A 27,742-nucleotide genomic window follows, 5' to 3' on the forward strand; every position below is an offset into this window, starting at 1 on the left:
ATAAGTAGCACGACAGGTGATAGAGAAGAAAACACTTCGAATTTTTCGGATGCTTCTTGTCAGTGCGACAAAATACCTTTGAAAAATAAAAGGTACTACAACATAGAAATAAAATGTTCAAGAAACAAAATCTGTAGTATCTCGGGCTCTTGCAGTGAAAAATCGTCAAGTAGCTCAAATTAAAACATTTTGTCTAAAGACTTCTTCCTCTTTTTTAGAAGCAACTAGTTTTTAGAACAAGTTCGATTAATAACAATATTTAATTTTAGATCTAAGTTTAAGTAGTGTTTTAATAAAAAATATTTTCTGAAAGATTTGTAGCTTTAAAAAAGATATATATCACGCAAAAACGGTATGACTAAAAAAAAACTATTCAAAATTAGAACACAAGTATTAAGTTATTTTGCAACGTTAAAGAAAGATAAATATAATGTATACAAAAATGTTGGCTACTAATCTTATGGAAAACTGTTCGGTCAATTTAAGAAATGAAGTTATGTTGACTACACTTTAATTAGTCACTAAACTTTCTGTGTACAGTATAAACAAATTGTGATATAATTGATTAATATTGCATTTTTAGATAATTAGAGAGAAACTTTTAAATTATTAGTAAACAATTTGTACATGATAACATATCAGAGGTTTTAGTCAAAGAAACACTTCATACTTTTAAAAGATTGTTGTTTGACTAAAACTATTTGTTTGTAAACATTTATCAGTGACAGTATATGATTTAACTTATTATATAGTTTTTATAAATGTTTTCGGGGAACAAGTTCATCACGATTAATTAGGATGCATTTTAAAATTTTTCTTTCAATACGAAAAGAGATTTGGTTTGTAATTAGTTATATTTGCCTGGAAAAAAAGGTCATTATATAAATATTGATCTACTAATCCCTGGGACGTAGATACTAGAAAGGATTGTCAAATGTTTAAAAAAAAAAAATCAGGTTTTCTAAATTTCTTTCAGAATTTTTAAAATATAAGTTTTTTAATCTACTTTTAGTAAATAATTAAATTAAGGTCTAAAAGGGTATAAAAATGTTATTAAGCTACTTTAAATATGTTTTATAATAAAAAATTTCTAAATACTACAAAAAAAGTCTTGTATATGATAGATTTTTCATACCTAGTCTAAGTTTTGTTGTTTTACATGTAAAAGTTGTTTAGTGATGCTTGTTCTAAATTTCGGAATTTTTTCATAACTACTCAAATTCTAGAGTTTTCCTTTTTTTTACCTAAATTGTCACATTCCAGACAACCATGTATGTACCAGACTTAAAATGTTGGTGTTCATCGGACTAGGTCTAATGTTATTTTAAACTTCTAGTGTACTGGTAAAAGTTGTATCTCTTCTAAAAAACATTTATTAAGTTTAAAAACATAACATTTTTTAGCCTAAGTAAATGTTTAATTACCGTAGCTTTTATACAGAAAATTAAGAAAGTTACATGTTATTTATGTTACATTGTTATAAATTAGCAATTTTTGGTATTACAATTAAAATTTTGAAGACTCTTTGACCTTAATAACGATTTGCCGACGACAATAGTAAAAAACAACTAAAAATCAAAGATATTAGTTTGTATAACAAGTATACTATCTCGCATACTTAAGTTACTAATTTACAAAACTTTATATTTTCTATGCGTATATTAGGTTGTGCTTGACAAAAAAAAAACCAATCTATAAATTTTTTAATAGTTTATTAAAACTTCAAAGTATAGTAAAACAAAACAAGGACACTTGGTTGTTCAAAAACTGCAAATAACCTTCGTATTATTGTGCATTTAAACATGATAATTATGCAAAGTTACATACGCATAGGCCGGATATAAGAAGGACGGAGAAAATAAATAAAAATTATCAATTTTGAAATAAAAGCGAGGTCTGAAGTAAAAGTTATCGTTTTGATATGAAACGTTAAAAACACTTGTACCGGAAACAACAGTTGTAAAACCGTACAACAAACGAAAAAATTAAAACAATAAACAAGAGGTTTATGATTTCACTCAACTTTGTAAACATTAATTAATGCATATCCATAAAGCTTTGATATAGAAATTAAGTCACCATTAAACGAATTAATCTTTAAGTACATCATTGTGGAAAGCGGTAAAAACAAAGAATATTTTAAATTTGTACCTAGAAACAATGTAAGCGACTATCAGACATGATTAACAATCGCTGTAAAGTCACAAAAAGAGCAGCAATTCGTGACATGATAAAATGCATTCTAAACTTCTTCACTTCTGGAATTCACATTATCAACTCCCCGAATATTTTCTCCTCACATTTGGTCTGCAAACTCGATTGCTACTTCGTAGCAGAACCTGTATTGCTCCTGTTAAAAAAAAAACTTAAATTTTAAGTAAAACGTAACTTTTCTGTAAAAAAAATTGCATTTAATTAGTTTATAATATAGAACTTAATTTTAAAACAAATGTACAGCTTTCTTTATCTACTTATTTCTGAAAAAGAGATCCTTTAAAAATAAAGCAGACATCAAAAACAAACAAGAGTTTCGACGAGGTGGGGCCTGATGTTTCTCAGCCTCTGCACCACATTGAACACGTCACAATGGTAATTTCCGTCGGCAATCTGCTCGCACAAGTTGTGGCAAGCCACGTACGTTCCGCTCCTTCCCGCGCCAGCTCTGATATAAAAAATCAGTGTTAATACATAAAAAAACGTAATAAAATAAGATAATTTTGTATAAAAATCGAGCAAACTAACACGCAGTGCACCAACGTCTTCCCATTGTCGTCTCCCTGCTTCATGTTCAGCTGCACGATCCTGAGCAGGGCGTTCCTGTTGTACGGCACCGGAGCAGACGCCTCCCAGTTCAGCAGCTGCGTCTGCCGCACGTACCTCGACTCCTGTGACGTCATAAGGGTCAGCTTGAACGTGCGGATGACGATTTCGAGTTCGTCGCGCTTGTCGACGAGCTCCACTCGGAACAAGTTGCTGTAAATGGCGCTGCCTTCCTCCGGCCAGTACACTGCGCATGTCTGTGAGAAAAAATAAACTGAAAAGTTTTTGTTTCCTACTAAATGTTAAAACTTTTATCTTTAGATTAGCCTTGGGCAGTTAAAATATTTTAACTTAGTTTTAAATATTTATATAAATATCTTATTGTATAATCACTACGCGGTTTTCTAACACTTTCAAAATTCGAAAATAATTTAATTTAAAAAACTAAAATTCTAAATTGGGAATGTCTTGTTAGCTCAAGAAATTAATAAGTGATTATAACACAAAATAGAAAACTTTTTATAACAAAACTGGTAACTGTAGAGCACTGTGAAATCAAGTGAACCATTGTATTCAAAATAAGATCACCTTTTGTTTCAAAAAGATTTTTGTATTTTGAAGGAAAAAATAAACACAATATAAATGAGTTAGTTTTACTGAAAACAGGTTTGAAATCATAGTTTTTTTTATTAATTAATTATTAATTATAATTTTTCAATTAAAGCAGTATAACAAACACAAATGTTACACATTAAACAGATAAATAGATATGGTATTTAGAAATATATTTTCTCTATGTTAACAATTGTCGTAAAATTAAATTTATACCATTAAGTAATAGTTTTTTTAAAGTAAAAAATAAACATTTAACTTAAATTCTGCAAATTGGCAGCGCAAAAGTTATTTTTAACTTACATGGTCATGTTCAGTGTGATGATTCATGACGACAATATTTTGAACATCGTGATCCCATATAAGTCTCCAAATGTCAATCACTGTAGACTGAAGTGGCATCTGTGTCACTATGAAAGCATTTCTTCTCTTGTAGCTCTGCAGATAAAAATAACTCGTATAATATTTTTTCATTCAACATACTTTTCAAATTGAAATATTTAACTGATAGTTATGTAGACTTATTTTGTAACAACAATTTCACAGTAATTTTCAAAAGCTAGTTGTAACAATATAATGTTCATTTACGGTTTTTTCTCTTTGGATTCAGAAAAGTATTAGCATAGCCTTAAGAAATATTTTCTAAACTAACAAACACCTTAAAAATATTCAAAATGTATAACTAACATCGACAAACACAGCGTTAATGTACGAGTTGCTACGGTCGTTGCTGGGATCAGGAGTATTTAGGTGGGCAAGATATCGGTCGTTAGGAAGGACATCGTTGAACCTGTTACAGTTTCTGTTTCTTGGCAACCTGGATATGGAGCAGTCTTCGTCTTGGAGACGCGGAGTAATCAAGTTTAGTGTCTGTATAAATTTTGTACACATTATTGAAATACTGAAAAGATTTAAAATCTTTCGTAAAATATTAAATATTTTTATAAATATATACCAAATCCCAACAAAATTCTTCTTTATATTAAAAAATTGTTCAAATTAAATTTCAGTATTGAAATATTATATCATGATTGACTATAAAAATATTTACTAGACTAAAAACAATCAGTTTTATTTTTCAAAATATGAATAACTATAAATCAAAAAAATAAACTTCTTAGCCATACTTTACAAATAGCTTTACCTCAAACTCGTCTTGGATTGGTGCAAGTCCAGTGACGTCATCAAGCGATATAATTTCGTCATAATGAAGAGCTAATTGATCGGGAGTGACGGAAGTTTCGCCGCAAATAAGAGCTTCTAGTACTGATTCATGAATGAAAACGTATTGCTCCTGTTCAAATACGAATCATTATATATTATAATTTCGATAAAGCTAGAGCTGAATTTTTTTATTTTGAAAATAATGTTAAAAAGGATTTTTCTACTACCCATATATTGGTTACAATATTGATTTTTTAAATAGTCAACTGCTTTTTTTTTAGTATTTATAAAAGACTAAACTGCAATATTTTTGTTGAAATTGGAATCAACAGTTTTGTTAGTTTTACGGTATTTTTGTCTTACTTACAATAAACATATTTTTCTAAAGTATTAAAGCCTTGAAAACCTTGTTTTATATATATATATATACATTTATACCTTACTCTGCTGATTTACAAATTATTTTTTTTTGGAAAAATCATTGTTGATTTTACATTTAATTAAAATAAAAACTTTTTAATTATTTTGCAAACGGCAAATCTTACAGGCGAAAGCTGATTATGCAACAAATCTTACTTCTGTTTGCACCATGTCCATCCTGCTCTTTCTCAACTGCTTGACAGTGTTGTACACGTCCACCACTTCCTCCTCCCGCGCCATCTGCAACGCCATGTCGATTGTGACGTAACAGCCGCTTCTGCCGCTTCCCGCGCTGCAGTGGACCACCGTGGCCCCGTCTGTTTGCAGTTAAGTGGATAGTAGTTATTATTATATTTTTTATTGTACAATGTTAAACTCAGGCATTTTAAACCTGAGCCACTTAAACAAGACACACAAGATTTTTTTTTTAATTAAACATTTTTTATCACCCTGTATATAATTTTATGATAACCGTACTAACTAAATATAATTCAGTAAGCTTTTACTCGCCATTGTTAAAAATAACTTTTTATAATTTTTAAGAATTTGGTCAACATACCGTTAGGCTCAAAAGACTTGACAGTGGATATGAATGTGAGAATGTTTGTTGGTCTGGATGGAAGGCCGTGATCCGGCCACTGAAGGAAGTGAAATTGCCTAACTTCGCGAACATTAAACTTTCCTTGCTGTGAAATTATACTAGTTGAGAAAAAAAGAAATAAATTAATTAAACAACTTTCGAAGAAAGCTAGTTGTTCATAAACTTTAAAAAAAACCAAAGCTTGAAAGTAAAACTATTAAACTGATAACTATTGATTTTGTTAAAATGTTAAGGACTATAAAATCAATACTCTTGTAATTTTTACAAAGTTCAAGTATCTTTGGTTTTTGAGAGGTACAGAAATGTTTTATAATAAATACAATATTCACAAGTGTTTCATAAATGTCAACAATAGTAACTTTACGAGAAAAAAACTTAACTTACTGTAATACTTGTTTTCAGAAACGATTTAGAATACTTTAAACAATCAAAAATTTTAATTGTACTTTTCTTTAATAAGCTTCATTTAAAACTAGTTTTGCAAACGCTAGAAAATATTACATTTTTACAACTTCAATTTTTAATAACTCTATGAACAACTTAAAGTTTTTTTAACTAAAGTTATAGATGCTTATATTTGTTCGGTAGCTATAATAATTTTAACACAGCAAAAAAAAAAAAACTTTCCTAGCTATACAATGAAAATCAATAATCTTCATCTCAAAAAATTAGCACAACAAACCTCTCTGACGACAAAAGTTCTGACAACATAGTCGGCAGTTTTTTCTTCGCAAGTGCAACAAACTTCGAGGTGTCCGTAGTGGCACTCGTCACCTTGAGACGTTATATCGGGCCAGTATTTGTAACATTTCATCTGAAACGTAAAAAAAAAGTACTGATGCATTTATTTCCTGACAAACACTCAACTTAAAATAAAAATTCAAACAGCAGAACTTATTTTTTATTCTGAAAGTAGCATCATACCTTGCCAACTTCCATGATGTTGCAGAGCATGATGACAACAGAACACTTCTCCTGCCAAATCATCTGCCACATGTCGTTAGCTGTTTCTTCGGTTGGTGCCTGGGTCGCTATGTACGTCTGCGGAGTTTTGTATCCCTGTTTGTGGTTATTAATGATTTGATAACCATCCTCTATGTTACTGCTTTATGTATCAGCGTTATGTTACTAAGGGATTAAGTAAAAAATATATCTTAGAAATTCGAAAATTTTGGAAAGCTGGAAACGATTTCAACTTAAATTCGTAAAATTTTCAGGAAAAACTTTAAAAAGATTTATTTTACTACAGCCTCACTCAAACAAATAAAAAATAAAAGGTATCAAGTTTGGATATTAATAACGACAAACTTGTAAGTAGGAAGCATTGATGTAGTCCGATTGACTGTTGTCAGAAGAAGTAGATCTCTTGTTACCGAAAAACACCTGATCTTCAGCTGATGACGTAACGTCTTCCCTATTGTGACGTAACACAACTCTACTATGATCGTAAGCCATGACGTTCGTGTACCTATTCCGACGCTGTAAAAATTTATAATATTTGATAAAGCTTTTACAAACTATAAAGTTCTACAGTAAAATAAATAGACTATAAAAATAAAAAACTTTTAAAAAATGTTTTAAATTTTTCAAATAGAAAATAAAGTATTTGTTAAATTACTGTATTCTTAAATTTACTTATAGTTTTTTCAATTCTCTATATCGTTAACACATATACTTAAAGACATACTATCTAATAAATATTTTTTTGTTGGCAAAAAATTTGAAATAAAATTATTGGTAAAACTTTTGAATTGCTTTAGTGAATATAATTAAGGTAAAGTATAACAAACTGCTTAACAAAGGTTAACATACAATAAACTTTAATTTATTTGTCTTTTGATTAAGAAGTTAAAACCCAGTTTTTGTTACATTATATAGATATCATGACTTTTTTAAAAACTACGTTCTTTGAAGATTTTGTCTTAATGAATGCACAAATTTCAAAAAATTATAAATAAAAATCAATCGATAAAAGGTTCAAAAACATTTTATATGCTGAACCTAAACTTTTGTAAAACCAAACACTCGTGACAAAATCCAACAACTAAAAAATAATTAAAGCAAATACAAAAATTACAAAACAAAAAGCATTAATTAACACGAACCCTGTTAACGGTGTGCTGGGCGACGGTGCAGGGAAACTTCTGACCGTCGGGCAGCAGCAGGAACTCCTCCCTGAACCCGAAGTAGTCCTGCTGCTTCATCTGCTGCACGTGCAGGTGGAAGTCGTCCACACGGATGGCGAACTTCTCCTCCTCCTGTGACGTCACACCGGCCTGGAAATCGCCCTTCGTCGGCTCGCCGTCTGCGTAACGTCATAATGCGTTTTGAAATTTGTTAAAAGTAATCAAAACGTATATTTTGGACCAATTAAGCATTTCTAAAAGGTATAGAATTAATTATAATAAATTTGCGATTCAGCTAAATCAAATTAGATTTCACGAATTAAGCTGTTAAAAATTATAGATTAAAAGTAGACTTTATAAATTACAACTAATCGTTGGTGTTTATATTGTTTTAAATTGTTTTTTTTTTTTGGTATGTGAATCTTTTGTTTAATTTTTAAATTATAACTGCCGAATATTTTAAATAAAAAATTTAAAATATAACATTTAAGTAGTTAAGTAAATAAACAAATTAAGAAGTTACCAAATGAACAAAAATAACACACTTTTTTTGAATAAAATTCTGGCATAGCTAAGTTATGTTATCAATAAAACTTAAAACAATATTTTAAGTTTCTTACGTAAAACTAGCGTTCATTCTCAAAAACTAATTTTATACTAACACTTAAAAATGAGTTTTCACATCAACTAAAAAAAAAGCACCAAAGTAGGGGAGAAAAATTCAGTTTTAAGACAAAAATTTCATATTCTTAAACAAAAAAAAAAGGGATCTGATCACTTTATACCCTCACTTGAATTAGAAACATGCTAAATTGAAATCATTACGCTTAGATCTGATTTAAGATTAAAAAAATGATGCTTTTAAAAAAACAAAAAAATTAAGATGTATAAACTTATGCTACGCGACAGGCATTAGTGAAATCATTTTTGCGTACTTTTTAGATAATAAATTCAGTATTACAAATTTTTAAAATTCAGTTCAATAAAACAAATTTTTGGTTGTTTTCAGACTATATGATAAAAATTAAACCACTCAATCATAACTCTAAAAAAAGTTATAAAGACTAAAAGCTAAATGATTGCTAAAAGTCGAAAACAACAATCGAATTCCACCACAGCTAACTATGCCACACTTTTTATCTTACCAATTTTTTTAATTTGATTCCGTCTAAAAGTTGAAAACTCCATTTCACCATTTGAAGTTCTCACTATTTGTTAAATTATTAACTAAAACTATTGTAATTTGAAATAGTATGTTTAATAATATAGTCTTTTTTCACTTGTACTTACAAAAATGCTTGATCGTGTGAAAAAGCAAAGCAAAGAGATAGATAAAATGTATTAAAATTTAATTGATAGCTCTTATCTTTTGTTTTACCGATTAAGAAGGAAGTTTTTTTTAACATGTTTTACACAAAAACTACGGTTAAGTGCTTTTACCAATTGATAATTTTTATTATTTAAATTTTTATACAAAGCTTTTTACTTTAAAAACACGTTTTGAGCTATTCTACGTTAAATCAAACAAACAACACAAAATCCATACAATCAAACGCACCGATATCGTCCTTGTACTCTTGGAGCATGAGAGTGCCTTCCTCGTTGTAGCTGTTGCCGCTGTACTGTGACGACTGGATCCTGTCCTCCTGACTCCTCCGCACGTCGGTCAGCATCAACCGCATCTCGAACGGGTTGTCCGCGTCCCTGTCCTTCTTCTGCTTGCTCTTGCGTCTGCGTTGGATATAAAACTTGTTTCTGCTTTCGTTGTGAGTTTCTTATGTGGTTAGGTGTTTTAAAGTTAGGCATGTTTTAAGTAACTTTGCTTGATACTCAAACTTGCTTGTAGAAAATAACTAGGTTTGACTTGAGACAAACCAAAGATTATTTCAACGTGTTATAAAAGCTAAACAGTTTTTTGGGTAAAAACTGAATTAGTTTTAAAACCGACAAGGGAAAAAATGAGTATTGGAGCTTTACAAAAAAACCATAAAATGAAGAAAAATTACTTTCACTAATTTATAAAACTTATATTAAAGCTGAAAATACTAGAGAAACTCAATTGTATTGTTTTTGATAAAGTATAGTTCTACTGTTAAATTTTACAGTATGTAATAGTTCCGCTCATATTTGAATTCACTTTGTTTTCAATATTAATCCAATCAATGTAACTTTTTCTTAGCAGAAGCAACATTAAATCAGCAACACAACATGACACTTTCAACCGCAGACATATGATTAAAACTTGACTTGAGAATTTATCTAATCCGTAATTAAATCAAAAAAAGTGTAAAGCGCTCGCTGAGAAACTTTCTGAAAAACCTACACATTTAAACGAGCAACCTAAATCACTACGGCCACAACTTTAAAATATTTACGCTTCAACAGAGCATTTTAAAACTGTTGGTTTTATAAAACACTACTAAACTATTTTTTACATTAATTTACTTTGAAAAAAAATTCCGATAGTTTATTAAAAAATGGAAACACACGCCCTTTTTGTTTAAATGTGCATTTTTTACGCGCCATTTGATTTAAAAATATCAAGTTAAGAAACAATTAGAGAATTTCTCGTGAAAGACATGTAGTGCTTTATGAAGCATGAAAAAATAAGTAGAGTTTTCAAATAAATTAAATCTATTGAATGCATTATCCAGTGTTCATTAAACGCATTAGCAGATTTGTTTGAAACTACTGAACACTTCTTTCTTTTTTCGACGAACTCGTAAAAAACAATTAAAGAGTAAATATTTTAAACAATATTTTTACAAAATTAAGTATGTAATAAAAATAATAGTTTAAAAATTCTCAAATTAGTTTACTTTAAATTTTTGAACAATGACTACAAATAAAATAAGATGATTCCTCGTCAACCACACAAAACTTGTGTGAAACAATTTGCTTATAATTTTAAATTACCTGTTGATTCTGAAGAAGACGATGCAAATGACAGTGAATATGATGAGTGCCAGCAGACAACCACCGATGCTCGCATATAATATCAACTTGTCCTCATCGTCTACTGTGGCGGTCTTTGTTACTTCATCTAGAACAAAAATTAATAAAAGATTATTAAATATGACATAAAGACAACTAGAAACATTAAAACATCTTTAATTTACTTATACAACTAGTTTGTTGACAAAGAAATGCATATACACTTTTACTTTATACATAATTAAATACATGCAAAATCATCAAGTTTTAAATGTAGCCTAACTTTAGTTGTATATAATAAACAACAAAATTAAATAGTGTTTTACGAATTTGGGTTGAAACCTTAAACTTTTACACAAATAATTAATAGCAATAAAAAAGTCACCTTCAGGTTCTTCTGGTGGATCAGCTTTTTCTGTAAAATATTTCATAAGTTTTATACATTTTTAATATTGCATTTTTTACATTTTTTAACTTAGTTTAAAGAACTAATTTTACATGGTAAAACTCATAAATAAATATTTCTCTAAATTTAAATAAATTAATAAATAATTTCAGTTAAAATATTATATTTATAAATTACGGAAATATTAATAACGGAATAATTAATTTCTTACAAGTCTAAAAGTGTTTGAAATTTACCTTTAGTGTACAACAATTGACATGATTTTTTCTGTATACCATCGACTTCTGACACGGCAACAAACGTTATTTTGTATTTTTTATTTGGATCCAGTGCATGATTTGTATAACCATTTATGTTTTTACCATCACCAATTACAAACGGCGTTTCCTAAAAATAATCAAGTTTAAAAAATAGTTAAAAACATTAAAACAATACCTGACACTAAAACATACTTTTATAATTCAAAATAATGTTTTATTTTTATTACTGAACGCATAAAATAATAAAAAAGCTATAATTAAAATATATACTTAATCATCTATACTATAAAAAGCACTATCGTGTTAAATAAACAACAATTTTATAAAAACAACCTTCTCCAAATCACTTGGATTCAACTTGGCCACTGCGAATTTTGTGCCGTTGTTTTTCTTGGCAGTCTCGTAATCGAGTATGGGTTCTTCATTGCACTCAACTGAGGGTGAGGGTGATTCAGGAATGATGATTGTGTTGTTACCAGCTGGTGAAGCTCTACTTTCCTCAACTAATATTATATATTTTTGTTGAGACTATAAAAATATTAAAAACAAAATTTAAAATTTTCTTATTTTTTACAAAGTTAAACTTATTTTTAGTCAAAAAAAAACTTCAGTTTGAAAATCTTACCAGTTCTCTTCTTTCTGCTAGCTTCATTCTGATCGGGTTTGATTTCTTCCACTATGACGTAATAGTTGGTGACGGGGGCGCCGTGAGGGGTGGCGGGAAGCAGCACAACTTCCACGGTGGTGTCTGTCACGTGACTTTCGTTGACGGGCGGCTGGAAATCCGGCATTGTGGGGGCTGTTGATAAACAATGTACTAAATAAAATATTGGATTTATAATAAACTTGAGTGAAGAAATATCTACAAAAATCAGGTTGGTAAAATGTAACTAAACTTTTATGATCTTTGTTGAACATTAGCATAAATAATTATATCATTAAAAAAAATTAACTCATTTATGAGAGTTTTTATCTGTTAACATGCTGCTTAAACGCGTGCTGTTATATATCTGAACCAGCGCCAATTTTTATTAAAAATTTGGCCAGCATAGTATTGCATTGCAGATGTTTGTTTAGAAATTATTTAAAAAATATTTAAATGGAAACTATTAAACTTTTTATTTGAAAGTATCATGACCTCTTTTTAGATATGAGAAAACTTAGTTTAATTATATAATTTTACAAATTTATATATATAAAATATGTTCAAATTAATAGAAATTAAGTTATATGACTACCTAGATTTTGCGAAATGTCCATAAAAACTATAAAAAAACACAATTAAACATAATTAATTTGTATCAACATTTATGGCTAAAAGATATGTATAAACTAAACCTTCAAATAGTATATTAAATACAATTATTTAATTTTTTTAAACGCCAAATGACTAAAATACTAAAAACTGTTGTTTTAATCGCAACTTTTAAGACACCAACTTTCTGAATTTATATACATACTACCATAAACTTAAACCAAGAAAAAGTAAAAGTTTTGAAGTGCTCTCGACACTTCGGACTTTTCACTTGAAACTTAATTTGCGATTACACGCATTCAATGAAAAGAAGGGAAGCGTTTTCACTGGATAAGTGGCTTCGAATGATATAACTTAGTGGATAAATTGTCTACTGCGCCAAGTTTTAAACTTACAAACGAATTTTTCAGCCACAAATTGAAATGACATTGTTTGGTTGGTTTTTATTTTAAAGTTGTTTTATAAATTAACAGATGATGTTTTGAAAACAGCTGTGTTCGTATGTGAAACAAACAACCTAGCTATAAAATGTAAACAAAAGTTTAAAAAAAAACAAAGATATATTTATGGCTGGATTAAAACTTTTCAAAATAAGTTACACCATTAATTGGTTTTAAACATACTTTATATAAACTAAACTTGATCAATTTTTTAAGCTACTAGTAAACAAAACTATACGAAACGCAACATTTTGTACCTTATGAATTAATCTTACTGCGGTTTTTTATAAAATAACTTTATAAAACAAAGTAACAGCATGTTTTTGTATATCGCAGGGTCTAAAATTACAAAAAGTACAACCTCAATCAAAATCATTATTCAAACTCACGGGCAATGTCAGTGGTGACTGTCAGGTTCCTGTAAGACCCGCACCCGACGGAGGTTTCGGCGCAAACTGAAACGTCGAAGGTGGTGCCGGGCTTCAATTGCTGCAGAAGCACCGAGGTGTCGGGGAACAAGCGCTGTATGTGCGCTGATTCCATCGCAACGTCAAATGAAGGGTCGTGAGTGGAAATCGCTTGGTAGGAAATCTGTGTAAATAAAAACTGAGTTAAATGCTGTCGAAATATATGAGCGCTTCATTTTGTAAACAAACTTTTAAGATTATTGTAAAAACAATAGAAAATTTTGGTTTAAATAAAACTTAACTCAAAGTAGTAGCATGAAGTTTAGTAGTATATAAAGAATAATATTAAGCTGGTTAAGAGATATAATTTTTTACTATCATTCGTGGACTCTATACTTTTAGATAAAATAAAAAGTGAAAAGCGTAAATCACATTATCATATAAAATTATAAAAATTTTATATTTGTAAAGACATAAATATGTGTATTTATTAAATTTTTATGGAAAATTATTTAGTCTTAAAAAATAATACTAAACGATGAAACTAAGTTTAAACTTATTTAATATAACCTTAAATTGCTAATTTAACATTAAATTTTCACAGTTTGTAGTAAAGTTGGAGAATATCTTTCTCAGAAAACTAGAATTATTTTAGTTAAAATTTGTTTTAAACCACTATTTTAATTTAAACCGACTTACTTGATAATTTTTAAGTACACCATTTGGTTTTAACGGTTTTTGCCACTCCAATTGAATTGTTGTTTCAGTGACTGAAGAGTACAAAAATGAACGAACTGGGCCGGGCACTGTTGAAAATATTATCAATTTGAAAGCTTTATAACTATTTATTTGTAAAACAAACTTTGAAAACTGTCTTAAGAAGATTATCATTAAAAACTATATGTTTTATTTTGTATGATAGCAACTAAAAAGGGTTTTTAAAATCTTAGCTTTGCAGAAAAAACGTATTACAGTGCTTCCTCGCTAATCCGGCCAAGTTGGGCAAGATTTTTTTGAAAATACGGCCGGATTTGCCTTTGGCCGGATAAGAACAAAATATCGCATTTTTTACAAATTATCTACCTTAGTTATATTATGAATGTATATAACAAAACGTACTATAAAATTTCTGTTAATTTAATTTATTTTACTTTATTCAAAGAAAAAAGAATTAAAACAGACAAAACTAAACGAAACAAAATTTTATAAGTTCAAAATTAATGGAAAAAAAACTACACTGTTAACACTTTAACTAAATTAATAAGCCTCCCTCTACTTTTTTTGCCGTTTTAGCAGCTCCAATTAGTCCCAGCTCCTCCTTTTCGGCTTTAAACTTTTTGAACTTTTCTTCGCCTCTCAAAATGTCATTTAAAGTTGACTTACCAATGTTAAACTGGCTCATTATAACAGCTTTAGGCACATTATTGTTTGCCATTTCGCAAACTTTTAACTTGTTTTCAATTGTTTGTTGAACGCGTTTTCGTTTCTTTGCTGTCTTATCCATTTTTTAACCAGAAATGTTGATTGTAGTATATTAAAGTGTAACTTGCTTAGCAAAGACAGAAAAATTTCAAATGATTAATAAACAAGTTTGTTACAACTGAGCGGGAAAAGTGTGAAAAAAAATTAAGATTATACAAATGATAATTTATTATGACGTAACAATATATTGCTTACATACTTATAAAACTTAAATTGAATACTTTTTCGAAGTAAAATGAAATTAAACGCTAAAGTAAATCAGTCGACTTCTCGACTAAAACCGGCCGGATTAGCGAGGAACCGGATTAGCGAGGACCGGATTAGCGAGGAAGCACTGTATAGCTAAAACTTTATTTAACGTAAATATTTAAGTTTTATTTAAAATAACAAGTTTCAAACCTGATTCTTTTGTCAGTCCGTAAAACTTTTTACTATCCACAGTTCCAGCATTGTTTACAATACTAACTATTATCTCATATGAAGTATAAGCTTCCAAGTTCGATATAAGGGCAGTACTTGATTTCTAATGAATATAATACAAATAAAGCCTTTCTCAATGGTAACAACATTAACTAAACACAGAGCTTTTTGCTAGTAGCTTTTTTTACTATTAAATTGAATTTTTTACATTTATTAATCTTTGTATGACAGCTTTTTATTAACTCATAACATTTTTGTAGTTGATATTATAAGTTACTAGGATAACATGACTTACTCCAACTTTTAGTAGTTTGTAATCTTGACTGGAGTAATCTTGATCACGTGACTGTCTTTTTTGATACTTTACTTGGTAGTAGTAAGTGTGACAATTTATTTGCGAGTAATCATAGTTCTGAAAATTAAAGTTTTTCTTAAGCTAAAGGCATTTAAATATTTTTTTTACTAATCATTAGTTAGGTTAGCTATTTAACACTTATCAAATAAATTTAAAAAAAAATGCAGTTCAATTTAGTTATATTATACCACAAAACTCTTTATTTAAAGATTTTCTTGACTTTAAATTGTTATAAAACTTAATAAAATATATTTTCACTACAATGTAAGTTAAAATTACAAAAAAAAAAGAACAAAATAAATACAAGTCCATACTAGTTTCGAAAGTTTGTATCTACACCGCACAATACTTTCAGACTTAACAAGCTCAATAACAAATTCACATTCCTACCTCCCAAGTTACAAGCAGCTCCTGATGCGATGTAGAGTTGATTGTGACGTCACTGGCTCGGTAGGAGCTGGGCGCGCAGGAAGTTTTCACGGTGGTCGGAGGACCGCGAGACACCCCTCCCGCTCCCGGCCTCCTCAGGGAAACCTGAAAGTGGTAGCTGGTGTCCGGCTGCAGGTGGAATATTTCCAGGACGCTGTCTTCGGGAATGCGGTGAATTTCTGTGAAGAAATATGTGGGCGTTTCATTTTTTCATTTAAAAGAAATTGTTGATAGTTAGTTGTTGGAAGATAATTTAGATTTTTTTACCTTTGTTAATTGCTACTTAGTATAAAAATTTTTAATTAATTTGGTGAGTTTCTATGATAAATAACTCGTTATGCTGGTTTATTTCAACATTTAAAATTATTGTCGACAAACAAGTAAAATAATTTAAACTTTAATTTAAAGCTTTGATAATAGCTACTTAGTATACACAATTTAAAATAAAGTGCGTAATCAATTTTAATTGTTAACAATTTTTTTGGCATTTTACAACAGTAAATAGCTGTTTTGCATGCATTCTTTAGCCATTACGAAATCGTACCAACACAAAATTCGTGAGTGGTTTTGAAACCGAAGCTTTGTTAAACATGAAAAAGACTTCGACAAAAGGAAAATAAGCGTCGTAAAAAGGGAGTACTTTTTCATATACTTTTAAAAACTAGTTTTATTTTTCGACTTAGAACAACAAAGAGACGCTTTTTTGTTTCTCATGAAAAAGTTGTTAAAAACAATTCTAACAAAATAAAAAAGTATTATTTCACCAAAACATGTTTCTATAAATAAATAATAAATTGTGCTAAAAGGCTTATTCTAAAAAGATGACGTTATTAAACGATAAAAATATTTATTATTAAGAAAAAACATTTAAAAGTAATTTGAAAATCTAATTTACCTTTTCATATCAATTACATTACTTCTTACTATGTTTATTACAATCGAACAATATTTATAATTTCAATTTTCACAATTTTAATAAAAAGTTTACATTTAAAGCTAATTTTAACATTTGAAAAACGCGCAAGAAAAATCGGCATACTTGTGGCAAACGAAACTAGCACAAAGATAACGCATCACTGAACACCTAATGTGACGTCATATATACAAAAAGTTGTGAAATCACAGCGTTCATTTATTTCAGTTCATTTACTATAAAACTAGCAATGAATATAAATTTACTTAACGCATCAATTTTTAACTTATTTATTAGCAATTTGAAAGTTAATCAATGAGATTAATGAGATTTTCAGCTACAATTAATTTGTTATTCAAAAAAAATTGTTGTAATGACTAATTGAGTGAAACATTGTTTTATATAAAATAATTGTGAATTAATAAATAGGATTCTAGTTGAGAACTTGATTCTTACTATCTAAAATTATACAAACTAACTTTAATAAAAATAAAATTATTAGAAAAGTCTTAAAAATTTCATTGATAGTAAAATAATTTGTAATTTTCTAAGTTTAACTTAATTAGTGCTTGACAGCACTTTTTGACAATATATAGCAAATTTGATGACTAATTATCATAATTAGCATATACATACTAACCTTATTTTATTTAAAAAAAATCTTTTAAGACGTTTTAAGACTTGGCATAACACGTATACTATATAAATATGACATGAACATTAATAGTAACAAAAGTTATCATTAAATCAAATGATAAATTATTATAGTCAAATGTTATACAATACTTTATTATGATAAACACATAGAAGTATGTTAACAAAATTTAAAAAAAGTTAGAAATGCTAGAGTTTTTAAGGTAATACTCAATAGATACAAAACATAATTATTTTAATAAGAGTTATGCTTTTCCTTATTTAGATAAATAAAAACTGGTTGGCTGCCTCAGGCGAAAAACGCAAAACACCGGCAAAATTTGTGAGAATTGTTTATTTATTTTTGCTATATCAACAACTTTAATTATTTAACGATAAAGATTGCAAATACTTTTTAACCCAGACAGTTAAAAAATTAGTAATATTAAATTGTTAACATGTTTTACCCCGTTAACACGTTCTAACTTTTTTTTTACAAAATTGTTTTATTTTATTTTATTAATTAATTATTTAATATTTTGTCAGCTTCATTAGTTACATAAAGAAACTCAATACAAAAAGATTTAAAACAAACTATGAGATACATTAATTTTAAAAACTAAGTAAGTTTATTTTTAAATAGTCACAAAACATAAGAGACATGGCTTAAAGTACTTGTTATTGACCACAAAAAAAGACAAGTAGTAATCAATAATTTTCTAAATGACAGATGTCATTTTACAGACACGTGTTGAAATTAAATATTTAAAGATTTTTAAAGTTTAAAAACTATTTGTAATTAATTATTTAACAGCGAATAGAACGGCTTATGCACCAAAACAGTTTTTTTTTTCGGAAAGTTTAGTTTTTTATAAAAATATCTTATACCTAACATTAAGTGATAACAAAGGAAACACCATCTGGTTATTGTGTATCAAAAAATTATTAGTATAACTGAAAAGTGTTACAATAAATATACAACATATTTTATATTTTGTTAATAAACTTAAACTATGGCATAAATGATTTATTTATACCAATCTATAAAACTTAATTACTGTTAAAAAACTATAAACTTTATATTGGTATATTTATAAACATAAAAAAATATACCACAAAATTTAAAATCTCTTGTTGAAGGAAAATTTAAAAGAGAAATGTAGTAAACATGTTTATCCTCTTTTAACCCAGTAAAGTAGTCTGTCGTTTGAGTTTGTTCTTTAGGCTGAGTTCAAAGTGTGAACTCAACTAAATCTTGGTAATGTATTTAACCTGTTCTCAGCAGTTTATACTGTATATTATTATTACTTTAGATTTAAATGTTCAAATTAGTTCTTTAATTGGTTGGAAACATTGTTCTTATATATAAATTATTTAAATACTATAACAAAAGTAATAAATTCTCTTCTAGACTTAAACCACAAGCTACTATAACAGTCATGTTTTCAGAAGCATCCAGTTCTAAGTTATTGTAACTTTTTGTTATTTTCAATAAATAATAAAACTTTAATAAATCTTGTTTTTTTTTTTCCATGCTGGGTAATTTTATGTGCACAAAATACTCAATCAAAGACTATCTAATATATTTGAAAAATATACGTTGTTTTAACTAATTATAATTTACGGTTACATTCATTAAAAATGTATCAAGTTGAATTAAAAAATATAATTTTTTATTACTTATTTTCAAATGAGGTTATTTTTATTAAAAATTGCATTTAAAACACAAAGTTTTAGATCGAAAAATGCAGAACTCAACCAGCAGACTAACTTGAGTTCGCTATGTGATTAAATGTGACTGAATGCTAAACCTTGTGAAAATTACACAAAATATCTTAAATGTGTATAAAACGCAACTTTTTGTTATACTTATTTTTACATTGTTTATATATACAGATGTCTAAAATATCTGTGATTTGTATAAAGCTTCGTATCAAAACCATATTTAATCGAATGCTAATGAATCATTTGGTTTAGTTTTTATAACAATAATTTACAACAAAAAACTTACGATCATAAATATGATTTTCAACGGGATAATAAACTAATTCACGACTTATGACAGGTCCTTCACCTTCGATCAGTTGATCATTGCAGTCAATCTTTATATAGTGAGAAGACACATCACTCACTGTTGGCTTGTTAACCGGTGTCGGTAATTCTGTAGTTAAAGTGTTACATTACTGACTGCGATTGCTAAGTACGATCAACATAAAAGTACAAAAATAAACAATAAAAGTATATTGTTTAAAATTATTAAGCATGTACTAAACAAATTTATAACAATTACAAACAACTATGAAGCTAATAACATTATTTGACCTTGCAGGTTTATAATAAAAACACTTGGCACAGGTTATGGTTACATGTGACCTTTGTTAATAACCAATTACTTTTAAATACTTTTGTTTGGTTTCATGAGAAAGTTCATTTAATTTATATTTGTTACTTTTTTATTTCACTTTAATTACTTAGACCCTATGCCTATAATTTCTGGGATCAAACAAGCTTTAGAACATTTTTTGCCTAGTTTTGACTCTAAATTTAAATTACTATTTATAAATAATATTATTGTTAGCGACTTTTGCTAATACAAATAAACTATGATATTTATTATAACTGAGGAATTAATTAACCTTATAAAATGAGTGAAACATTGGTTTATAAATAAAATCGTGAATCAATAAACTTGTAACAATAATAACTTAACACAAAAAAAAACTCAACTATAAACAGTGAAGAAAATGGGATTAGAAACGGCAACTTCGTGTGTGTCTTGCGTATGGTCGGGTGAAACCGCATCTGTTGGCTTCTTGCTGTACACGCATCTGTACCATCCTTCGTCGGCTTCCTTCAGAGATTGCTCAACTCTGAAGTAAAAATTATTTTTAATTTTTAAATTTTACTGAGTTATGAAAAGTAGCGCAAACAGATTTGATGTGATTTATCAAAATAAAATGTTTTCCAATGCAAATGGTTTTTGTAAAAAAGCTTTGTTTTACCACAAATGGAAATACAGCATACTTATTGTGGGAGAAAAAAACTTAAATATAAACCACCAACTAATTTAATTCTTAATGAAAAGTTTTAATTAGAAAACAATTTTACAAATAAATTTTACATACAATTCCAGCTTAACTGTAATAAATTTATTTTTCAACATTTAATAAGAATGAATATATAAGGGTAATCAGTTAAAAAGCTTTTAGTAAAGTTATTATTACTTTTGAAACTATACTAAGAAGTTGTTGTTAGGCTGCTTCCTATATTTAGGTCGTTTTAACTTCAATGAACTTTATAAAGTTCAACAAAAATTATTTTTAATCTTAAAATATGTAAATTAAACAACATGTATACTTCTTACAACAAATATATTGTAGAAAACTTTATTAATTAGCTCTTTACTATATAAAAATTTCATAGTTTTTGTTAATAGTTTTCAAACAAATTTTAAACAATACACATATAAGAATTAACTAAAAATAATTATAACTTACTATAATTACGAAACTACCAAAAACTTCCATATGTTTTTACAAGAGTTATACTTGAAATATTACTTAACTACTTATAGCTGTACTAACCTATCAATACTAATTAATTAAACTTGTCAGCTTACTTGAACTTGTACAAAACGTTGTTGGCGTCATGCACTTTTGTTTGAAAGTGAGAAAATCTCGTGACGTTGCCGTCATCACCTGCCCTCTGCAGAATGACGTCATCGTCTGCGAGTCGTTGCGATTCGTCGACGAACAGGGGACACGTGATGATCGCTTCGCTTCCCTCGTTGGCTGTTTTGTCGGTGAGCAGCAGAAAGCGAGGGTGGTTGTCTGTAATTTGTAAAACATTTAATTTTTTGTATTTTTGTAGAACTTTAAAATATTTTTAAACTACAATTAATAAATGAAGTGTAAAAACTAAATATTTTTTGCTAGTTTTTGGAAGTCCGTGGTATCTAATTTAGTTTTCTTTCAAAAATAAAATAGATTGTGTAAGTGTGATTTATTTACTAGTAGTGTATTTCAAATTTATAAGTAGTTATTAGTAAATAAAACACATTTTGAACGTTGAACGGTAAACAATTGTTCAAATGCACATTAAACCCTTATTTTGTTAAAAACCATTCAGTCGTAATTTAGAATTGACTTTATCACTAAAAAAAAGAATTTACCAATGTTTGGATTAAAGTTTAATTATCACTAGATTTATAACACTAAACTAATGATAGAAATTAAACATAAAATACTTCCTTAGAAACTTACAAGTGGCTACGAAACTTTGAATTAGTATAAAACCTAAGAACCCAAAATAGTATTAAAATACATAAACATTTTTTTATTGTATAAAAAAGTAATAAAAAAACTTATTAAAAATCTTTATACAATACTTGAACATAAAAAAATAATACTTAATTTATATAAAAAAAATAAAAGGATTTCTTTAATTTAAAACACAAAAGCAAAAAATAATGTAGTATAAATTTTGTAATGTTTCCAAGTTTATACATATTATTTTGATAAAACTTATCGAAATCAATTCGTGCATTAATTGAGTGAAAGAACAATGAACAAATTTTTATGACGTACATACATCTGTTAAGTTAACTGTCAACTAAGCAACTGTTATGAACTTTATCAATAGCTTTAGATCTATTGAAATTAAGCTTTTGTTTGAGAACTTGATTGCAAAAAAATACATGACTTATGTAAAAGGTTAAGTGCCTTGAACTACAAAAGCTTTAATTTATTTTTTAAGAGTTTTTTTATAACAAATTTTCTATATTTAATTAACAAACTGGGAAACTTAACAACATAGTAATTTTCTATCACAAAAAATTATCTTAAATACAAATCAGGCTCATAAACATTAACAATTTAAATACCTTACTGTATAAACCTATATACTGCAAAAATATAAGTATTCGTTGGTCTGATAAAACTACATGTTTCGCGATGAGATAGTTATTAAAATTTATAGCAGATAAGACATTTTACTTAGTGTAAAAGTTTTGTGTTTGGAATTATGCAGTAGACATAACTAAACTCGGCTTAATGTTTATATAGTAAACAAAAGAAGTCATTTCGGTTAGGCTCAATATTTGTGAAAGCTACCAACCAAGTATTGCTTACAAGCAAATAGCTGCAATATGTTCTGGTCAAAAACTCACATAAAGTTTGCATATTGTTCAAAAAATAATTATTTTTTAATAAAGTATATTATATATATCAATAAATTATCATCTTATAGAGATATATTACAAGATAGAAACATTTACAATTTAGAAATACAATTACCGGATTAAATAAAAAACTAAAATTATGGTCAAATTCAGTATTTCTTAATTTTTTAAACATTTTAGTAAAGTAACAAGAAACAAGCACAAAAACTTTTCTTTATAAATAACTGATTACAGAAATTGTTTACAGGCCTAATTTTTTCTGATGCTATAAAATCAATTTATTCATTAGTACAAAACTTACAAATATAAGACTTTCAGCATTTCAACATGATGTATTTGCTTCAAACTTTTCATTTAAAATGAAAAACTAAACTGTTGTACTTACTAAAATAAACCTAAAAGTGTTCTGAAATCTTTTAGTATATAAAAAATAAAATACTTTTTAAAACTGGTAATTGACTAAATTCAAAGTTGGAAAGCAATTATTTTTTGGTTTAGAAAAAGTGTTTATTGATATCTACCTAATTTTTAATGTGATAAAGAACATAATTTTTTTTTCAGCCGCAGCTTTTTTTGACTATTTCGTATATCTAACATATATAACAAAAATTCATAAACGTTTTACAATTATAGTTTTAATACAAAAACATTGGATATGATTATAAATATAAATTAAACTAAAAATAAGTTAAAAATCATGAGCTTAATATAATATCGAAACAAAAAGAATCAAAATAATTTATTATATTTAATTAAATTCATAAATTAAAACCCTACACTAAATACTTATAACAAACTAAGTAAAATTTTATAGAACTAATCACTATTTTTGTATAGTCTAATGGTAAAAGGAATTTTAGTCTGACAGTATTTTAAATGAAGTTCTATTATATCAAATTTTGTAAGATGTAAAAGTTTATAAAAAATCTTAAATAAGCTAAACAAAATAACAAAAATATAAATTTCGAACAACTTTAGCTAATAGAAACTGAAAAATAACTTTCTAATTTGTAATCTAGTTAAATTTTTCAATCAATTGCTTACTTTATAACTATTCAACACTTACTTGGGGATATGTATGGCATTTATTTGCAACTTTGAAATCAAAAACATCTTAAAACTCAAAAAAAAAGTTGTTACAACTGTATATTTAATTCGTGAACACACTATCATTCACAATCTAAATAAACTTTTATCGGAGAAAGTTTTGTTAAATGTTATATTACCAAAAATAACTGTGCAATAAACGTTGTCTTTATGGAAAATTTAAACATTACTCACCTTTACATACAGTTTCAGAAACTTTTACTTGATCCATATCTATTATATAAGTGATGACGTTTGCTGTACTTTCTTGCAAATAGTTAACATGAAATTTGATCTGTATAATAATCAAATATTAGTATATTTTAAGGAAGTTCAACTTTTGAATTGCTTCCTTTTAAGTAAACAATGTATTTTCTATCAAAAAATAACTAAAAGTTCTTTGTAAAAAAGTATATGTTAATACTTTTAAAATAATAACAATAAACAACATTAAATTATCATTTCAATAAATTTGCAACATGTATAGGAAAAAAGTTACAATTTTAAATTGCTTATTTTTTTGATAGCAAACTAAATTTTGCTGAAGCATGTATTTAAAGTTTGGAAACACATGATATTTATATTGAAATAAATAAACATTTTTTTTATTGTTAACATAAGTCCTTGTAAATTCTAACAACTACGACACATAAATAAAGTCTCAAAATTTGATCATCTAGCACATTTTGACTAATGGGACACGTTCAAAATCCACCCAGTCAAATTCGAGAACAGCTTACCAATCGAGGGTAAAGGTTAGGGGTAACAGTAATATTAGTGAAAAATAAATAAAAAATAATAATAAATGCAAAACATATACAATCTAAATTAATTAATAAACAAAACATAAAAAGAATTGGGTGGATTTTGAACGCAGGTGAATTTTGATCGGGTAGATTTTAAACGCAGGTGGATTTTGATCGGTGTATACCTGACTAATATATAAAATTTATTTATAACAAATACATTGTCTTATTTATGTTGAGTAGTTATTCATACTTGCAAGGACTTTTTATTATTATTATTACAAATTAACTGATCATATTTCATCTCTTACTTACATCATGTGATTTTTAAAAACAAATAAGAAAAATAAAAAATCAGTAAATCAATAGTTTAGAATAAAACAAGTTTATGACGTTTATAAAATCAATCTAAAAAAATATACTCTATATGTGGAAGGACTGAGACTCATTTCAACTTGTTTCCAATCGCCTTCAATTTGTGACGAGCTATTAACTTCTGATATGTTGTCTTTTAGACTATTAAAATTCAAAACAACTCCTTGAAATGTGACCTCCTCATTACTGTCTTCAGCAATTACCTAAGAAAACATACAATTAAATGTCAAAAACAACTTTTTTTGGGTAGCATAAAAAATTAATTACAATCTAAAAAACCAATTAAACTCATATTAAGTTATAAATTAATGAAAGGTTATTTAGTTTCAAAAACTATATAAAAAAACATTTATAAACCAGTAATTAAAAATCTAAAAAGTAAGTCTAGTGATTAACCATACCTGGAAATTAACTTCACCATCTTGAACCGGAAGATCTGGCTTTAATGTTGAGTTTGTGGTGCTATTGCTTAACTTTTCAACAATCAGCTTGGTAAAGCGAAATTTGAAGGTAACACAGCTGCCCTGTTTTTAAAATTTTATTTTAATAAAACTTACATTTTGTAGATACTAATAAGTGTTTATTGTTTTTAAAAAGCGAAACAAAAAACATAGTTTTAGAAAAACGTTTAGCTCCAATAGCTATTTGTTTTTTTTTTACTTATCTATCATGGTCAATTTAAAAAAATCCAAATATTCTATTACTTTAGTTTTTTTTATTTTAAGAAAATGTATATTTAAGTATGTAATCAATTTGAACAAACTAACATTGTAAAAAGATAGGTTTAATAGAAAAGTAACTGTTTTATCAATCTGAAAACTGAGTAATACATAGTTTAGCTTGACTTTACTAAATCATATATCTTTATGTAGTACTCATGTCAAGCTTTAATAGTAAAATCAGTATAAAATAAAACTTTTATATCTTAGAAAACTTACAGAAATTAAAAAAATAACAATTATAACTACTTTAAAATCACAGTGTTAAAAAGTTAAGGTTATAAGGGGTTAAACATTTTGTATACAAATATCAAAATTGACACTTATTTGAAAACATATAGTATTATACAATAAGACATTTTTGATAGAATAAAACAACTTTAAATAACTTTATAGACATTATTGATTTTTAAAAACTATTCTAAATAATAAAAATCAAATTTTGAACCTAAAATAATAAAAAATAGTTTGTTTATTGTTTATTAAAAAAAATTGAGTTAAAAGTTATTTAAAACTTATCAAAAATTGGACCAATAAAGTTTTAAAAACTGAAGTAGGAGATAGTTTTATTCAAATATTCAGGGTTGCCACTCGTTTTTTCAAAATTTTTTCCTAGTTTTCCAAATTTCTTCCAGGTTTTTAAAAGTACACATTTTTGGGTCTATTTTTAGTTTTAAGCTTATTTCTATATAAGAAACTGTGTTAAATAGCTTAAAAACATTGAAAAGATACTGTAAAGTTACTTTAAATGTTTTTTTTATTAAAAAAATATTTTGATGATGACAAAAAAATCTTATTTATATGATAGAATTTTTACTACTGAAAATGTTAAAATTATTAAAAATTCCAGGTTTTTTCAGATTTTTTGATCAAAATTCCAGGTATTTCCAGGTTTTTTTCAAAATTTCTCAAATTCTAGGTAATTTTTGTCTAAATTGTCAAATTCCAGGTTTTTCCAGGTTTCCAGGTATAGTGGCATCCCTGAATATTCTGTTTTGTTTTTGCCTTTTTGTTTGCCTTCTATTAGTAACCTAGTGAACTCTCTAACTTTAATTGCTTTTATCTCAAAATTTCCCTTAAATTTGAAAAAACAGTAAAAAACAACTGGTAGGTTAGCTTTTAATGTAAAATACAAGATAAACCTTTAAAAAATATTTATTTCTTTTAATTAGATTTAGGTATTTTAGTTTTTTTTTTTTTTTAATTCTCAAATTCCAGGTTTTTGTAGGTTTTTGGTAAACCTGCTAAATTATAACATGAAGGCAGTTTATATACTTTAACTTAAACTGCACAATGTTTTAAAACTTTAAAAGTTGTATAATATTAAAATTATGTCATACACTATTATAAGATATTACACTAGCATACTTTACAACTACTAAACAAAAATTAGTTAAGTTTTACTTAATCATTTTTTACTAAACTTAAGTAAAGTATTACTTTTTTAACTGGCATAAGAGGACTCCATATTTGTGCTGAATCATTTGTGTAAGCGCCAGTGGTGTTCACTCTCAAAAAACTTTTGTCCTCACCACTTGACTCCACTTTAATCCACTTGAAATTTTGGTTTCCTGAATTGTGCTCATAATTGCACAACCCCCGGTCAAATCCACATGATCCTAAGAAAAGCAAGCTTTCAAAAATTAATAAATTGTTTAAATATACATTAAATTTAGAAATCTATTAGAATTTTTATAGCTCAAAAGTAGCTGACCATGAAGAATTAACCCCTTTGCAGCATTGCATAAAATTTTAAAAGAATAAGTAGTTTTAACTTAAGTCAAGAAAATAAACTTCTTCATAAATGCAATACCCAAGAATAAAATTAATATTTTTAAACTTATTACACTAAAACTTTTTAAGTTAAAATACATGTAGTAAATTAAATAAGTAACCAGTTGTGCGACAGGTTGAATCTTCTACAAAGCTTAAAACCAAAACAAATAGAAAGGTTTGGAATAAATACCCATAAGTTTTATTCATAATTTACAACAGTATTAAGGTTAGATATTTTTATTCT

General features: G+C 27.3%; 1 protein-coding gene across 2 annotated transcripts; it reads right to left on the reverse strand.

Moving 5' to 3' along the window:
* Positions 1–1,701: 1,701 nt before the first annotated feature.
* On the reverse strand, positions 1,702–27,742 carry LOC145843351 (receptor-type tyrosine-protein phosphatase kappa-like). 2 transcript variants are annotated; one of them, XM_082950817.1, is made up of 32 exons: positions 27,618–27,742; positions 27,163–27,341; positions 25,405–25,527; positions 25,051–25,206; positions 24,078–24,177; positions 21,237–21,447; positions 20,345–20,487; positions 19,629–19,778; positions 16,033–16,250; positions 15,583–15,699; positions 15,267–15,390; positions 14,085–14,191; positions 13,368–13,569; positions 11,909–12,082; positions 11,617–11,786; positions 11,260–11,410; positions 11,003–11,032; positions 10,600–10,726; positions 9,242–9,414; positions 8,829–8,891; positions 7,663–7,862; positions 6,866–7,036; positions 6,482–6,616; positions 6,240–6,371; positions 5,516–5,642; positions 5,113–5,273; positions 4,517–4,666; positions 4,060–4,242; positions 3,676–3,810; positions 2,743–3,017; positions 2,524–2,662; positions 1,702–2,350 (listed from the first exon to the last, which is right to left on the reverse strand). In XM_082950817.1, exons 1-32 carry the CDS (start codon positions 27,703–27,705, stop codon positions 2,297–2,299), a joined length of 4,668 nt encoding a protein of 1,555 aa, XP_082806943.1. In that variant the 5' UTR covers positions 27,706–27,742; the 3' UTR covers positions 1,702–2,296. The 2 variants fall into 2 exon arrangements, with proteins under 2 accessions (XP_082806943.1, XP_082806944.1); XM_082950818.1 differs by lacking the exon at positions 8,829–8,891.

Source organism: Thalia democratica, chromosome 8, assembly GCF_965202585.1.
Source record: "Thalia democratica chromosome 8, ktThaDemo2.hap1.1, whole genome shotgun sequence".
Taxonomy (NCBI): Eukaryota; Metazoa; Chordata; class Thaliacea; order Salpida; family Salpidae; genus Thalia; species Thalia democratica.

Coding starts and splice junctions, on each gene's coding strand:
- LOC145843351 (XM_082950817.1), bottom strand. CDS start 27,705: ATGAATAAAACTTATGGGTATTTATTCCAAACCTTTCTATTTGTTTTG. Junction 27,342..27,617: donor TTCAACCTGTCGCACAACTG/GTTACTTATTTA, acceptor TGCTTTTCTTAG/GATCATGTGGATTTGACCGG. Junction 3,018..3,675: donor ATCACACTGAACATGACCAT/GTAAGTTAAAAA, acceptor TTTTTCTCACAG/ACATGCGCAGTGTACTGGCC.